At 41.3% G+C, this 15,662-nt stretch overlaps 1 protein-coding gene and 2 non-coding genes across 3 annotated transcripts; all 3 read right to left on the bottom strand.

Annotated features, from left to right (window-relative positions):
* Nucleotides 1–680: 680 nt before the first annotated feature.
* LOC112443785 (olfactory receptor 2B11-like) lies at nt 681–1,869 on the bottom strand. The gene has a single exon (XM_059880642.1). The coding sequence runs from the start codon at nt 1,629–1,631 to the stop codon at nt 687–689; it is 945 nt and encodes a 314-aa protein (XP_059736625.1). The 5' UTR covers nt 1,632–1,869; the 3' UTR covers nt 681–686.
* Nucleotides 1,870–7,726: 5,857 nt separating this feature from the next.
* On the bottom strand, nt 7,727–7,800 carry TRNAT-UGU (transfer RNA threonine (anticodon UGU)). The gene has a single exon. It is a non-coding gene; the product is annotated as a tRNA-Thr (tRNA).
* A 3,937-nt stretch (nt 7,801–11,737) lies between these two features.
* On the bottom strand, nt 11,738–11,819 carry TRNAL-AAG (transfer RNA leucine (anticodon AAG)). Its single transcript has one exon. It is a non-coding gene; the product is annotated as a tRNA-Leu (tRNA).
* Between the last annotated feature and the right edge of the window lie 3,843 nt (nt 11,820–15,662).

The raw sequence follows: 15,662 nt of genomic DNA, 5'->3' as shown, positions 1-15,662 counted from the left end.
TCCTGAGAGTATACTATTGCTTAATAAATTCTCACTTTGCTGTCTTAGCTTCCCTGTCTCAACTCTGAATTCTTACTGCAACAAGAAGAGAACCTATTCTCCAATAATAAAATTTTGTGGAATTGAGCCCTTAATCTGTGAGGTCTATGCTAACTCTGGGTAGTGTCAGAATTAAATTGAGAGGGCTTTCCTGGTGGTTCATTGGTTTAAGAGTCCACCTTGCAATGAAAGGGACACTGGTTCCATCCCTAGGCTGGGAGGACCCCACGTGTACAGGGAAACTGAGCCCATGCACCACAACTAATAAGCCTGTGCTCTGGAGCCATACTGAAGCCTGTGCACCCTGGATCCTGTGCTCCACAACAAGAGAAGCCACTGCAATGAGGAGACCCCTCACTGCAGCCAGAGAGAGTAGCCCCCACTTGCCGCAGCTAGAGAAAGCCTGCACTGAGCAAGGAAGACCCAGCACAACCAAAAAATAGAACTGAACTGTAGGACATCCCAGTTGGTTTTAGAGAACCAGATATTGTGCGGAAAAAACCCTACGTGTTTGATATCAGAAGTGGTAAACAGAACACACAAAGGTTTTTTTTGACTTGACTTTTGAGCATGATTTTGATGGAACATCTATTTAAAGGAGGATATATTTCACGTTATTGTTGAGCTTTCCTATTCAGAATAAAGCATCATATTTTCTTGGACAAAATGGCCCTCCTCAGAAGTCTCCTCAAAGCTCCTTTAACATCCTTGTTCCTCAAGGTGTAGATGAATGGGTTGGCCATGGGAGTAATAACACAGTAAAACAGCGTCAGAACTTTGATAAGGTCTTGAGGGCTGTCCCCTGAAGGCTGCATATAGATGTAGATGCCAGGGCCATAAAATAAAGACACCACCAATAAGTGCGAAGAACAAGTGTTGAAGGCCTTAAGTCTCCCACCAGCAGAAGGAATTCGAAATACAGCTTGTGCAATATAACTGTAAGAGACAAGAATCATGGAGAGGGGACCCATTATCAGGAAGGTGGCCACCACCGCTAAAGTAAGCTCATTGACTGTGGTGTCCACACAAGCCATCTTAATTAGACCAGGCAGTTCACAAAAGAAGTGGTCCAGTTCTTGTTTCCCACACAGAGGCAGCTGGACTGTGAGTGTGGACTGCAGTAGTGAATTGGCCAGACCAATGAGCCAAGCAGTGCTGGAGAGCTGCCGACAGAGCTTGTGGTTCATGATTACAGGGTATCTCAGAGGCTTACACACAGCTACATAGCGGTCTAAGGCCATGGTGCCAAGCAGGACACATTCAGTACAGCCTAGCCAGTGAAATACATATGCCTGGGTCATGCAGCCTATATAAGTGATGTTCTTGTTGGGTCCGCCTAAGTTGAACAGCATTTGGGGTACAGTTGTGGTGGTGAAACAGAGGTCCAGGAAGGAGAGGCTTGTGAGGAAGAAATACATAGGACTTTGGAGTTGGGAATCTAGTTGGGAAACCAGAATAATAGCAATGTTTCCCAATAGTGTGAACATGTAGGAGGTTAGGAGGGCAAAGAAGAAAGGAACATCCAACCATGGATATTTGGTAAAGCCCATGAGAATGAAATCCTCTGGAAAACTTTCATTCATGTGCTTCATTGAATTTTGATGAGAGACACCTGCTAAAATCAAGAAAAAGGATGACTTTAAAAACCTTGATTTGGTTCTTCCCTAGTGATCCAGTGGCTGAGACTCAAATATTCCAATGCAAGGGGCCTGAGTTCAACCCCTGATTAGGGGATGCCACAACTAAGACCTGGCATAGCATGCATAAATGAATGAATGAATAAAAACATATCTTTAAAAAAAACCCTGAGTTGGCAGAAGTTTTGATGATACCAGGGGGAAAATTATACCCTTATGGGGGAGCAATGGGGTATATCCTCAATAGAAACATTAAGGAATATAATAATTAAAATTAATATTAAAATTCACATTTGAAAAAATCCTCTCAGTAGAGAAAGTGGCTTCATTTTCCCCCCCTGTATCAGTGCCCTATGTGATAGGTTAGTGGACATTCATCACTTGTTTTGGCTATTCTGTATGATTAAAGAGGCCACTAGGAGGCAGTTTTCTCCTAGCTACCTTGCAGCTAAATGAGTGTACAACCTAAGAGGTGGGGGCTTGGGTAGGTGCTTAGATCATGAAAGTAGAGCCTTCCTGTAAGGGGTTAGTGCTCTTATAAAAGAGAACCCACAGTGATTCCTGTCCTTTCCACCAGACAAAGTTACAGCTATACGGTGCTATCTATTAGCCAAAAGGTGGGCTCTAATCAGACACTGAAACTGCCAGTGCCATGATCTTGGATTTCCCAGTTTCCAGAACTGTGAGATAAATGTTGTAAATAGGTCTCCTGGTCTGTGACACTTTGTTACAGCAACCCAAATGGACTAAGACATATGTCATCAGGGAAATGCAGATTAGAACAACAATCAGATTCCACGACACACCTATTAGAGTGAATAAAATCCAGAACAGTGACACCAAATGCTGGTGTGGATGCGGCACAACAGGAACTCTCATTCACTGGTGGGAATACAAAATGGTATGGCCACTTTGGAAGACACTCTGGCAGTTTCTTACAAAACTAAACATACTCTTAATCGTGTGATCCAGAAATCACACACCTGGGTGTTTACCCAAAGGAGCTGAAAACTTATATCCACACAAAAGCCTGCACAAAGATGTTTGTAACAGCTCTACTCATAATTGCCAAAATTTGGAAACAACCAAGATGTCCTTCAGAAGGTGAATGGGTAAATTAACTGTGGTACATCCAGACAATTCAGTGCTAAAAAGACACAAGCTGTCAAGCCACAAAAAGACATAGAACTTCAAGTGCTAATTACTAACTGAAAGAAGCCATCTGAAAAGGCAACATAATTTACAGTATGATTCCAACTATCGTACAGTATGTTTGGAAAATGTAAACCTAGGAATACAGTAAAAAGATCAGCCAATGTATAGGAAGAAGGGAGGGATGACTAGGTAGAACACAGAGGATTTTTAGGCAATGAAACTACTCAGTATGATATAATGGTGTATGCGTGTCATTATACATTTTTCCAAACTCACAGAATGTACAATACCAGACAGAACCATAATGTAATTATGGATTTGGGGTGATTATGACTTCCTGAATAGGTTCATCAGTTGTAACAATTGTACCAGCCTGGTGCGAGATGTTGATAAAGGAGGAGGTTATGCATGTGTGGGGAGTAAGGGTTATATGGGAAATCTCTGTACTCTTGCTCAGTTCTGCTGTGATATAAAACTGTTCTAAAGATAAAATCTTAAAAATCCTAATACTTCCTTACTGAGTGCGATGCAGAGTAAAAGGAACAATTCTCCTCATGGCCCTCTCCACCAAGTAAACAGGGTTAAGACTGCTGCAGGCTCTGCCAGGGCAAGAAACACTACAGGTCCTTGCTAATTTGGGGCAGAAATGTGGAGACAGTATACGAGAATGAATTCTGAGATTGTTATGAATTTATCATTGTTACCTTTATCAGAGAGGCTTGTTTCAGTTTACTGGCTGGAGCCATGGGTATGATTTTAATTTTTTTTTCTGTTGTTTTAGTTAACACTAAAACCTGGGTTTAAGGGGTCCCACCTAAATGATGTTGACTTGTCAGAATTCCCTTAGCATATAGTAGAAGGACCCTGAAGACATGTGTGGGTTATGTAATATTTGCATTAACTTGATTGATGAAAACAGACTGGTGATGAGGACAAGATTCCTTGTAATGTCTCCAAAAACAAACAAAAACAACAGGAATTGTATAATTTGATCATCTATGAGAACTGAGAGATTTATTTTTTAGGTAACAATAGTTCATTACATGATTCCACTGTGGCTAATGTTTATAAGGTCGTGGAAGTGTATACACTCCACAGTGATCAAACCAAAAAGATATAAGAGGATCTGGAGAGTGAAGCATAGATCTCTCTCTCTCACCCTCACTTTTGCTCTCTCTTTGTTATGTAAGGGTTAAAAGTTCTCATTTTTTGTAGTAAGTAATAAATCATATTTAAAAGTAAAAATGCAGATAGAATAAAAGCATGTTATTAAGAAATATGGGTATATAGAAGAAAACACTAAGTTATTAAAAATGTGTTACCTCAGGAGAATGGGAATTGAGAGTGAGAAATGATGAGGAAGGGAACTGCTATTTTTCATCGTAACCCTATATATTATTTTATTTTTTTAACTGTAAACATATATGTCTTTAATATAACAGAAAATTAAGTATGAAGGAATGGAAGGGATCTGAATATTTACCAATGATGGTGAAGGCATTGAAGGGATATACATTATCTGAAAGCATGGAAAGCACACCTCATCAATTGTTGCAGCACAGGGTCCACAATGTGAGGTGGTGGAAAATCAAGTTGTAAAAACAGCTTGGGTCCAGGATATGGAAAATCTTGAATACTAGGCAAGGAATCTAATCAAATTCATTTAAAAATGAATTTTTAAAATTCATTTTTTAAAAAAGAAGAGGTGTGAAATGATTAGAGCAGCGCTTTAAAACATTTATTATGACTGAATAACAAGGGATTCAAAAAGAGACCAGAAGCTGGGAGGTTACAACAAGAGTCTTTTGGAGAGAGGCTGAGAACGTTAGCTCTGGTAGTGGCAGTGGGAATGAAGAGCAGAGTAGGAATGTTGGAGAGAGGAAAGAGCTGAAAGAACGTTTGAAGTTTCAATCTGAGGTGCTGAGAGAATGAAAATTCAGTTAACAGAAAGAAGCATGTATATAAGAATTGATAGGAATACATGATTTAACCAAGAAAAGAGCTCAGAAAAAAAATAAATTTAACCTATAACAATTGGCCCTGAGGATCCATTCACTAGAGGATGGATTCCTGCTTCACCCAGATACCTCTAGTTCAACTTGACCAACTACTCATTTATAAAATATCATACAGCTACCTGAATTCATGACTAGGATGGTTTGTTGTGGTTGTTTAACCACCAAGGACGGGGACACAGTTAGAAAGAGGCAGAAGCAGAGGCAATGGAGTATGTCTCCAGAAAAGATAATAGACTACATTTGCCAGGAAGTTCATACATTTGAGTATAAAATGGCTGAAGACCAAGATCCCATTGACCCCACTCCACTTTGCAAATCCTCATTTTTTTTTAACCATTGGTTATTGTTTATATTTTTTAATCCTCAAATTTATCTTCAGAGTACTGGCCTTCATTCATTCATTTTAAAGCAAAAAGATAAAGAATTTATTACTGAGAAATTCTTTCTGATCTTCACATTGGGGTGTAACAAAAATGACAGTATTGGTCTTTAGAGAATTGCTTTTTGGTGGCTGACCTGCCTTCTGATTCCTCCCCATCTCCTAGATAATTGGATTTTTTTGGACATAATTCTGGGATTAACATGATTTTGAACAAATGACAACCATTGGTCTGGCATAATGAGAAACCATTTAGCTCATAGAGGTATCTTATCCTGCCTGATCTTGTCCAAAACTCAGAACCTTCGTTTTCTATCTCAAAACAAAACTGAACAAAACCCAATATCATCTAGGATGGTGTGAATAGAAAGAGACATCACTAGAACTTACCTCTTCTTATTTGAATTTGTATTTAGGAGATGTCTTTAGCTATAGAAGTTTAGTCAAGAGAAAGGTTGCAAAAGGGTTGGATTCCAACAATCCTGAGAGAGGGAAGCAAATATGATAAGGTCAGGGCTTCAGTAAAAGTCACTAAGGGTCTCCATATGCAAGTAGGGTGAATGTGATTCTGGAGGCATCGAATAATCTGTATTGGTTCCAAATTTGATTTAAAGGCAAATAAAACCAGTTTGCACCCAGTGTGTCAGTGATCCCATAGGGGCTGTCATTGGTGAATTAATTTCCTTGGAGATAGTGTCTATCTTTTGTTTATACTTTTGGTCACGATTGAAGATTGCATCAGTTCTTCCACTCATTAATTCCATCTTAACAGGGCTTCCCTGGTGACTCAGACGGTAAAGAATCTGCCTGCAATGCAGGAGGCCTGCGTTTGATCCCTGAGTCAGGAAGATCCCCTGGAAAAGGGAATGGCTACTCACTCCAACCCACTCCAGTATTCTTGTCTGGAGAATTCCATGGACATAGGAGTTTGGCTGACTATAGTCCGAGGGGTCACAAAGAGCTGGTCATGACTGAGACACTATCACTTTTCACTAGCTGACTAATACACTATGTTTAAATCTAAAGAATCAGGGCGTGAAGAGAGCATGTCCAAGGCAAAAAACAAAAACAAACAAACAAAACCAAAACCAACCAAATAACAGAGTCTAGGAGATGGAGAAGATTAATTGAGTTTGTCTATATGGCCTGCTCATTTTTTCATGGAGAACCTCCTACATAGACTTCTGAGGTTTTATATTTTCCTCCTCCCTAAGTTAAATGCATTAAGCAACTGTTCACTGGGCTGATTATCTTCCAGTAGAAAACAGAAAGTTATCTCAGGATTCCCAACGAATAGGACTAAGGATTGAGATCAGTCTAAGTTGCTTTATTTTATTTAGCTGTGTGGCCAAAAACTTCATTCTTGACTCTAATGAAATAGAAGATAGATATCATGAGATAAGCATGGATTCCAGAATTAGATCTGAATTTGAAATTTAACTTTGTCACTTTGTTACCGTGAATATTATTGAATCTGTTTCCTCATCTTTAAAGAACTGATTATAACACATATTTGACAGGATTGTTGGGCTAATTAGATGACAGCATGTCTGGAAACTCTTGGAATGTAGCAGATTTCCAATAATGGTAACTTGATGATAATGAGAGTAAGCAGATGTTCATGAATCAGTACAAAAGTGCTAAGAGTATACAAAAGTGACCTCACTTTCAGTTCTGCTCTGTGTGCAATATTTTAAGCTGGATACTTGCAAATGTGATTCATTTACTTCAAAATCACTTGGGGTGCTTGTGAAAAACACACATCTCTGGGACGTCCACCAAAACAGAATTAAAACCTCTGGGGATGAGTTTTAACTAGTTCCCAAGGCAATTTAAATGTATATTGGGCTTGGGAATCATTGCATTATAGAATCATTCTGTTGTTTTCTTTTTAATTATAAAATTAAAGTTTAGGTTCTAGTGGGGCCAATTTATGTATTCCCTTTAGGACTAAAGCCCTTCCATGAAGACTGAAGGAATACAAGCAAATGTAAATTACCATTATTATAATGTAGTAATATTTGGAAAATCATATATAAAACAGATAACATAATGCTGAGTTCCCTAAAATCACTAATAAGTTGCATGGGAGCTCAGAAATAGGCTTTAAGAGTTGGTACAGTTTTGTCCCCACCCCCCACTCCCCACCTCCCAGTTAGAAATGAGAGGACAGCTAAAGATGAAAAACAAAAGGCTATTTTCTTTGTTTCCATAAAGTGACCCACCATCTTCTCTTCCAAGTTTTGTTTGTTTGCTCGTTTCTGGCTCCAACCCTGCAAGGATGAACCCTCATCTCCTGCATTGGAAGGGCAGTGTCTTGAGGCCGGAACGTCGGCAAGTCCTCGCCTTTTCTTTAGAACTGAGAATTTTTGCAGTTACAGCTGCTTTTGCATGATTGAATCAAAATTTACAGTAATACCTAGTACACTGGAGAAATAGAAGCAGTGGGGAGTTAATGAAGAATCTGGGTCCCCATGAAGAGGGGAGGAAAAAGGAAGAGGCCCCACTGGGATTCGAACCCAGGATCTCCTGTTTACAAGACAGGCGCTTTAACCAACTAAGCCATGGAGCCTGCGCATAAACCTGCATTATACTCGGTCTGTCCTTACCGTGAGATTAAATATTCTTGAGGCAGTTTGTGGGATTTAGAGCAGTTTACTATGAGAAAAGAGATAAACTTCAAGAAGACGTTTTGCTTACTTAGACGCGCTGCAGAACAGATACAAGCTGGAAAAGTTTCGGGCAGCTTGAATGTTGGAACCAACAGGACTTCAACTAATTCAATGGGAATCGTCAATAAAAGTCGGAGCTACTCACTTTTTCTAAAAGGGATGCTGCTACTGCTAAGTCGCTTCAGTCGTGTCCGACTCTGTGAGACCCCATAGACGGAAGCCCACCAGGCTCCCCCGTCCCTGGGATTCTCCAGGCAAGAACACTGGAGTGGGTTGCCATTTCCTTCTCCAATGCAGGAAAGTGAAAAGTGAAAGTGAAGTCGCTCAGTCGTGTCCGACTCTCAGCGACCCCATGGACTGCAGCCCACCAAGCTCCTCCATCCATGGGATTTTCCAGGCAAGAGTACTGGAGTGGGGTGCCATTGCCTTCTCCCTAAAAGGGATAAATTCTTCTAAAAGCAAACTTTGATGTTACTGCACCTCGACTTTCGTAACTAAGTTTCTTCGTTCCAGTATCCTAAGTGAGGTGCTCTAAAAATGGAACTCCACTAACTAGTCTAAGCTCGTTAGACCGCCGAGTCGGGGCACCTAGCGTTCCTACACGTTTGCACTCAGCAAGCGGTGACTTGAAGGGGAAGGACCGCGAGCGGAGAAGGCGGCTGGAAGTGTAGAGTTAAGCTACAGTCAGGCATATCGCTCTCTAAAAATCCAAAAACGCCAGTGTCAAGGTGGTTGTAAAGACTCAGATCACACAACCATAGTTGTAAAGCCCCTCGGAGTGCTGAACGGGAGAGGGCCTAACGGTCCCCTGGGGACCACAGAGTGTTCACTGGATCCACGTACCATCCTCCTTAGGTGGAGAGCCTTACAGTTCCAGAGAACCACCCACTGAACCCTACCCACCAAGGGCCCGCTTTCCAGAGCAACAGGTCCTCAACTCGCAAAGAAGGCAATGCCTTCTTCCCTCTAACCAGGTTCCTGCACTCCGCTATGACCCGCCCTTCCCTCTCCCAAGTCGCATCCCCGGAGGGGACAGGCCGAGATCTAGGTCTGAGGTTAGTACCCTGATCGCGACTTCGGTCCACCTGAACGCCCAGAAGGCGACAGAGGTAGCTGACCGGGGGGAACCGTGGTAGGATAAAGCAGGTGAGGCTCGCACGTGGGCCTCTGATATTCCCAAGGGTAGGAATCAAAGCTCCTATTTTGTACAAAGGAAGCAGAAAAAGCAGTCTATTTAAAACTACAGAAGTTTCTTAATATGTTTTTGAAATAAGAAAAATGTTTAATTAAAAGCCCTTTTGGAGGTAGTGTGGGAGCCCTTCTAGGATGCAGAATTAAGTCTCTAATTTCTGTAGAAACATGGGTTCAGACCCCACTGCCATATCCCAGGCCCCACAGGTCCGCAAACGGAACCTAAGTAAATAGGCTCTTCCTTAAAAGCTAAAGAAAAACTCCTGCTTCCGGAATTAGTTTAGATAAGAAGAGTTATTTCACCGAGGGCAAGTAGCTAAAGGTGTGGGGGGAGGTGGGGGGGGGCGAGTCGGGGGTGCAGCTCAGTCGTGTCGGACTCTTTCTGACCCTATGGATTGTAGCCCACCAAGCTCCTCTGTCTATAGGATTCTCCAGGCAAGAATACTGGAGTTGCCATTTCCTTCTCTAGGGTGGGAAACCTCCCTAATCCAGTCCTTTTCTCTGTCCTAGTTGGTGGAGTTTCCCAGAGACATTCAAACTAAAGAACTACAATGAAATAATATTTTCTATCAAGCAGATTGGTAAAAAAACAAACAAAAATAATTGTTTGCAGTAGTGTTGCCTATTAGCACTTGAAGTCATTGTATGAGTTTCCTGTGGCTTTTGTAACTAATTACCATAGCTCAGTAGCTTTAAAGAACAGAAATTAATTTTCCCACAGTTCTGGAGGTCGGAAGTCCAAAGTCAGTATCACTGGGCAGAAATCAAGGTTTTGACAGGGTCATACTCCCTGTGGAGGCTGTAGGGGAGAATCTGTCCTTGTCTCTTCCAGCTTTTGATGGCTACCAGCCTTCCTTGATTTGCAGTTGCATTTCCTCTGCCTTTATATTCACATCGTCTTCTGTTCCATAATCTCCCTATGCCTCTCTCCTTTAAGAACACTTGGCATGGCATTCAAGCTCCATCTGGATAATCCAGGATAAATTCCCCATCTCAAGATCCTAAACTCAATCCCCTCTGCAAAGACGCTCTCATTTTTATTTTATTTTATTTTATTTTTTTTTGCCATATAAGGTAATATTGACAGCTTCCAGGAATTAGGGTGAAAATATTTTTTGAAGGATCATTTTTTTTCAGTCTGCCCTACAGAAGTAACATCCTGATTCCTCCACCTACAGACAAGAGATTAACTGGTTATAACTTCAGTTTCTTTCTCTTAATAAAATAGGAATAATAATATGAACTTTCTTATATATTACTGAGAATATAAAAGAACTATGACAACATCTGGGGCTCTGTAAGAATTTAATGGCTGTTAATTCTCAATGTCACAGCAATGTTCTGTGTGGGTCATGGTGTCAAGGAAACAAGCCCTTCCTTGGCTCTCTGGGGATAAATTAGTAACATTTAGGAAAGACTAAGACAAGAACCACCAAAATTACCATCACACACATTTAATTCAGCAATTGCATTTTCAAAAATTTCTCTAATACACACACTTATGAAATGCAGATGTTATTTATTTGTGTTGTTTATATTGTTAAATGTGACTTGTTAAATAAAAATATATCCATAACATGGAATATTTTTGAGACAAAAGGAAAATAAGCTATTTCTATGCTGATATGGAAATGGAGGCTTAAAACTCAACGTTCAAAAAACAAAGATCACAGCATCTGGTCCCATCACTTCATGGCAACAAGATGGTAAAACATTGGAAACGGTGACAGATTTTATTTTCTTGGGCTCCAAAATCACTGCAGATGGTGACTGCAACCGTGAAATTAAAAGACGCTTCCTCCTTGGAAGAAAAGCTATGACCAACCTAAACAGCATATTAAAAAGCAGAGACGTTACGTTGCTAACAAAGGTCCCTATAATCAAAGGGTTTTTCCAGTAGTCAGGTATAGATGTGAAAGTTGGACCATAAAGAAAGCTGAGCACCGAAGAATTGATGCTTTTGAACTGTGGTGTTGGAGAAGACTCTTGAGAGTCCCTTGACTGCAAGGAGATCCAACCAGTCAATCCTAAAGGAAATCAGTCCTGAATATTCATTGGAAGGACTGATCAGAAGCTGAAGCCCCAATACTTTGGCCACACGATGCGAAGAGCTGACTCATTGGGAAAGATTGAAGGTGAGAGGAGAAGGGGATGACAGAGAATGAGATGGTTGGATGGCATCATGGACTCGATGGACATGAGTTTGAGTAAGCTCTGGGAGTTGGTGATGGACAGGGAGGCCTGACGGGCTGCAGTCCATGGGGTCGCAAAGAGTCTGACACGACTGAGTGACTGAACTGAACTGAACTGAAAAGGCAAGGTGCAATAGAATAGATTTGAAAAGTGCAAAATATGAGAAAAATAATAGGCTTCTTCTGGTTTGCATGCAAAAAGCACATCTTTAACTTCAGGCGTGAAGTTATCATTCCTTATATGTTTGTGAGAGGAATCAGAATCCAGTGCTGGAGTGGAATGAAATAGGATGAAGACTGATTTTCAATTAATACATTCTAATAACTATCAACCAATTTCTGCTTATTTCTTAAATCTGTAAGAACATTTCAAAACCATTTGACATACTCTCTTCCGTAGGAACTTTTAAAGGGGTCACACGACTGCTTTAAAGAAATGGGTCTACGATAGAGATGGCAGCGGTGGGATTCGAACCCACGCCCCCGAAGAGACTGGAGCCTTAATCCAGCGCCTTAGACCGCTCGGCCACGCTACCACGTAAGTGCCCCACCTCAAACTTCTTCTTAGCAGTTTAAAAGACTTGCACAAACCTGTGTTATTTTTCCTATTTTCCCCCTGTACATACAACTCTGTCATTTCATCCACTAATAAAATCCGCAAACAGGTTCCTACTTTAGGAGATTCACATTTGCCTTCTGTGCTATTTTTCTGATACTCGAAAGTAAAGGGAGAAGCAGCCAATGCATAATTCCCTCAAACTCGAAGTCATAAACTCGAATCAGTCATTAAAAAAAAAAAAAAAGAGGATGAGAAATCGCCGGCACAGCACCCACCGAAACTCGGGATGTAGAGATCAGGAGTCTCCAATTTGTCAACTGCGTTTGGGAGTCAGCAGTGGGAAGTTATTTTTTATTTCTTCACCTAGAAAACAGAGACGCTCTTCTCCCCGCTCACACGGAACTTAAGTCAGAGTTTGTGTGTGATTTCTTACTAAAGAAAACAACTGTGCAAACCGACCTACTTTTCGCTGAATGTGATCATGTTCTTCATTTATAAAGTTCAGGGAGGGGATTAGTTTGCTTTCAGTACGTGGTGTAGCATACTCTCCAAGCCCAGAGACTACTTGCTCTACCCGCTCCAACCTCACCTATGCGAACTTCGCGAGTCCACGGGTCTCCTCCCCACATAATCCCTGTCTCCAGACGGCTCATCCTTTAGCTGAACAACCTGATCCATTATATGCTGCACCGTTTAAGTGAGCCCTACTATGATCAGGGGAAGTCGTGTGTAATTCTTCAAAGGTCTGATTATATTATATACAGGGAAGAAGTGGTCTTTTTTTTAAAAAAATGAGATTCAGTTCAGTTCAGTCGTTCAGTCGTGTCCGACTCTTTGCGACCCCATGAATCGCAGCACGCCAGGCCTCCCTGTCCATCACCAACTCCCGGAATTCACCCAGACTCACGTCCATCGAGTCAGTGATGCCATCCAGCCATCTCATCCTCTGTCGTCCCCTTCTCCTCCTGCCCCCAATCCCTCCCAGCATCAAGGTCTTTTCCAATGAGTCAGCTCTTCGCATGAGGTGGCCAAAGTATTGGAGTTTCAGCCTCACCATCAGTCCTTCCAATGAACACCCAGGACTGATCTCCTTTAGGATGGACTGGTTGGATCTCCTTGCAGTCCAGGGGACTCACAAGAGTCTTCTCCAACACCACAGTTCAACTTCAGCTCTCAGCTTTCTTCGCAGTCCAACTCTCACATCCATACCTGACCACTGGAAAATCCATAGCCTTGACTAGACAGACCTTTGTTGGCAAAGTAATGTATCTCTGCTTTTGAATATGCTATCTAGGTTGGTCATAACTTTCCTTCCAAGGAGTAAGCGTCTTTTAATTTCATGGCTGCAATCACCATCTGCAGTGACTTTGGAGCCCAAAAAATAAAGTCAGCCACGGTTTCCACTATTTCCCCATCTATTTCCCATCTATTTTCTGGTCCCATGGACCAGATGCCATGATCTTAGTTTTATGAATGTTGAGCTTTAAGTCAACTTTTTCACTCTCCTCTTTCACTTTCATCAAGAGGCTCTTTAGTTCCTCTTCACTTCTGCCATAAGGGTGGTGTCATCTGCATATCTGAGGATATTGATATTTCTCCCGGCAATCTTGATTCCAGCTTGTGCTTCTTCCAGCCCAACGTTTCTCATGATGTACTCTGCATAGAAGTTAAATAAGCAAGGTGGCAATATACAGCCTTAACGTACTCCTTTTCCTATTTGGAAGCAGTCTGTTGTTCCATGTCCAGTTCTAACTGTTGCTTCCTGATCTGCATATCAGAATTTTCCACAGTTTATTGTGATCCACACAGTCAAAGGCTTTCTATATTTTTTAGTTAAAGAGAAAATGTATGGAAAAGTATCAAAGGAGAGTGCCCGAGAGCAATTTGAAAGTAGAGACTAGTTAGGATATATTCAGTCTACTACTATTGCTGACATCACTTAATCCATGATGGAGGGACAGGGATGTTTTTTAAAAGTAACTGAAATAGTCTGTGAAATATTTGGGATCTTAGGGTAAAAAGTATAGCATTTTGAAGGTAAACTTTTGTTACAAAGTGTTGCTAAATGAACTAAATTATGTAGAATTTTAATGAAGTAATCACATAACATTTTATCAATAATAAAATATTCCTGTTCAGTAGAAAACTGAAATTTTATCTGTGATTGTTAGTTCTGTAAAATCACAGATGATTGCCGGGAGCCACCACGGGAGATCCCACCCATGACAAAGGTCATGCGGACAGAACCCGACAGGCAAAGGCGGATCAGGCCTCAAGGGACCCCCTGAATCTGCTCGAGCATCCACCCCAAAACCAAAATCTGTCTCTCTTACTATTTTGTGCCTTTCACCAACTCTTCTGACATTAACAGGGGCTATCCCCGACCACCTTTCTCTGGAAAAAGTCAACTTAGGGTTTTAGTTAATAAGTCTCCTGGGCATGAAAGGAATATTTCTATTTTAACCCCTCTGTTGGCATTCTAGCTTGCCTGACAGGTTTATCCATACTCTTGCAATTAGCACACTTGATTGTTCACAACTCCCCAACCTTGAAAGGCACGGGAAGCCAAAACATTCTAAAAATCCTAATGAGCATAGAGTCCTTTAAGGGATGAAAAATTATTAGAATAGACAGTACTGGTAAAGGGCTTCATTATTGGGCCAATGCTTGCTGCCAAGTTCCCATATCCCTTATCCATTGTGCACCTGGGAATGCGTTAGTTAACACAGTTGGAATGTAAGAAAAACAAGTAGCAGCCTTGGAGTTAACCATATCAGACCTTTGAGCTAATTGGTTCTTTCTTTGTTGTGACCCACTGCACCTTTGCTCCGTGAGAATGTAACTGTTTAGTACTTTCTGAGGCTGGGAGAAATAAAGAAGAAACACTTTAAGGGAAAACAAGTTTTCTGGCTGATCAGCCTTTATCAATAAAGGGTCATAAAATGTTCACAGGCCTCCAAGGCCACAAGATAATGTACACAACATTGTTTATGGGAAAGGTATGCAGAAAAAATCCTGGTTTTGATAAAGACAAAACAGATGTACTGTTTGGGCTGACTCTATATGACTTTGCATCTTTCATTTCCCTCTATGTACAAGTCAAGGTATAAAAGTTCCTTTTGAAAATAAAGTTATGGGCCTCGCTCACCAAAGCTTGGTCTCCCCGTGTCGTTCTTTTTTTCCTTTTCTCTCTTTTTCTCTCTCTCTTCTTCTTTCAAGATGACTCCTTGGAACACAGTAGCTTTATTGGCTTTCTGTGTTAATCAAGGAAGATCAAGCCTCTTTCTCTTCGCTTTTTTTACTTTCCTTATCGCATATGCCGTCATCCTGAGGGTACCCCTGGATCCTGCTGGGGCTGGACCCCGGCAGATGATAACCACTCTGTCACTACACCTACTAGCACAGGACTTGACACATCATAGGTACTCAGGAAAATTTTAGTCAGTTGTATAGTACCCATACATTAAGGTAGGGGTTTTCATCCAATAAAAACTTACTGAAACCATACAATGTACCAGTCACTATTTTAAGTTCTGGGATGGGAACGGTGAACAAGAAAAATACAAAGTCGATGCCCTTGTCGAGCTTATATTCTAGAAGAAAAGACAGACAATAAACAATGCAGGACACTGGGGTTTGATCCCTGGATCAGGAAAATCCCCTGGAGAAGGGAATGGCAATCCACTCCAGTATTCTTGCCTAGAAAATTCCATGGACAGAGGAGCCTGGTGGGCTATGTAGTCGATGGGGTCACAAAGAGTCGAACACGACTGAGTGGCTTCATAGTCATAGTTAAGTGAGCCCGAGTTCTACTGCTTCT

Source organism: Bos taurus, chromosome 23 (assembly GCF_002263795.3).
Source record: "Bos taurus isolate L1 Dominette 01449 registration number 42190680 breed Hereford chromosome 23, ARS-UCD2.0, whole genome shotgun sequence".
NCBI classification, from domain to species: Eukaryota; Metazoa; Chordata; class Mammalia; order Artiodactyla; family Bovidae; genus Bos; species Bos taurus.
This window is presented reverse-complemented; position numbering and strand designations above follow the sequence as displayed.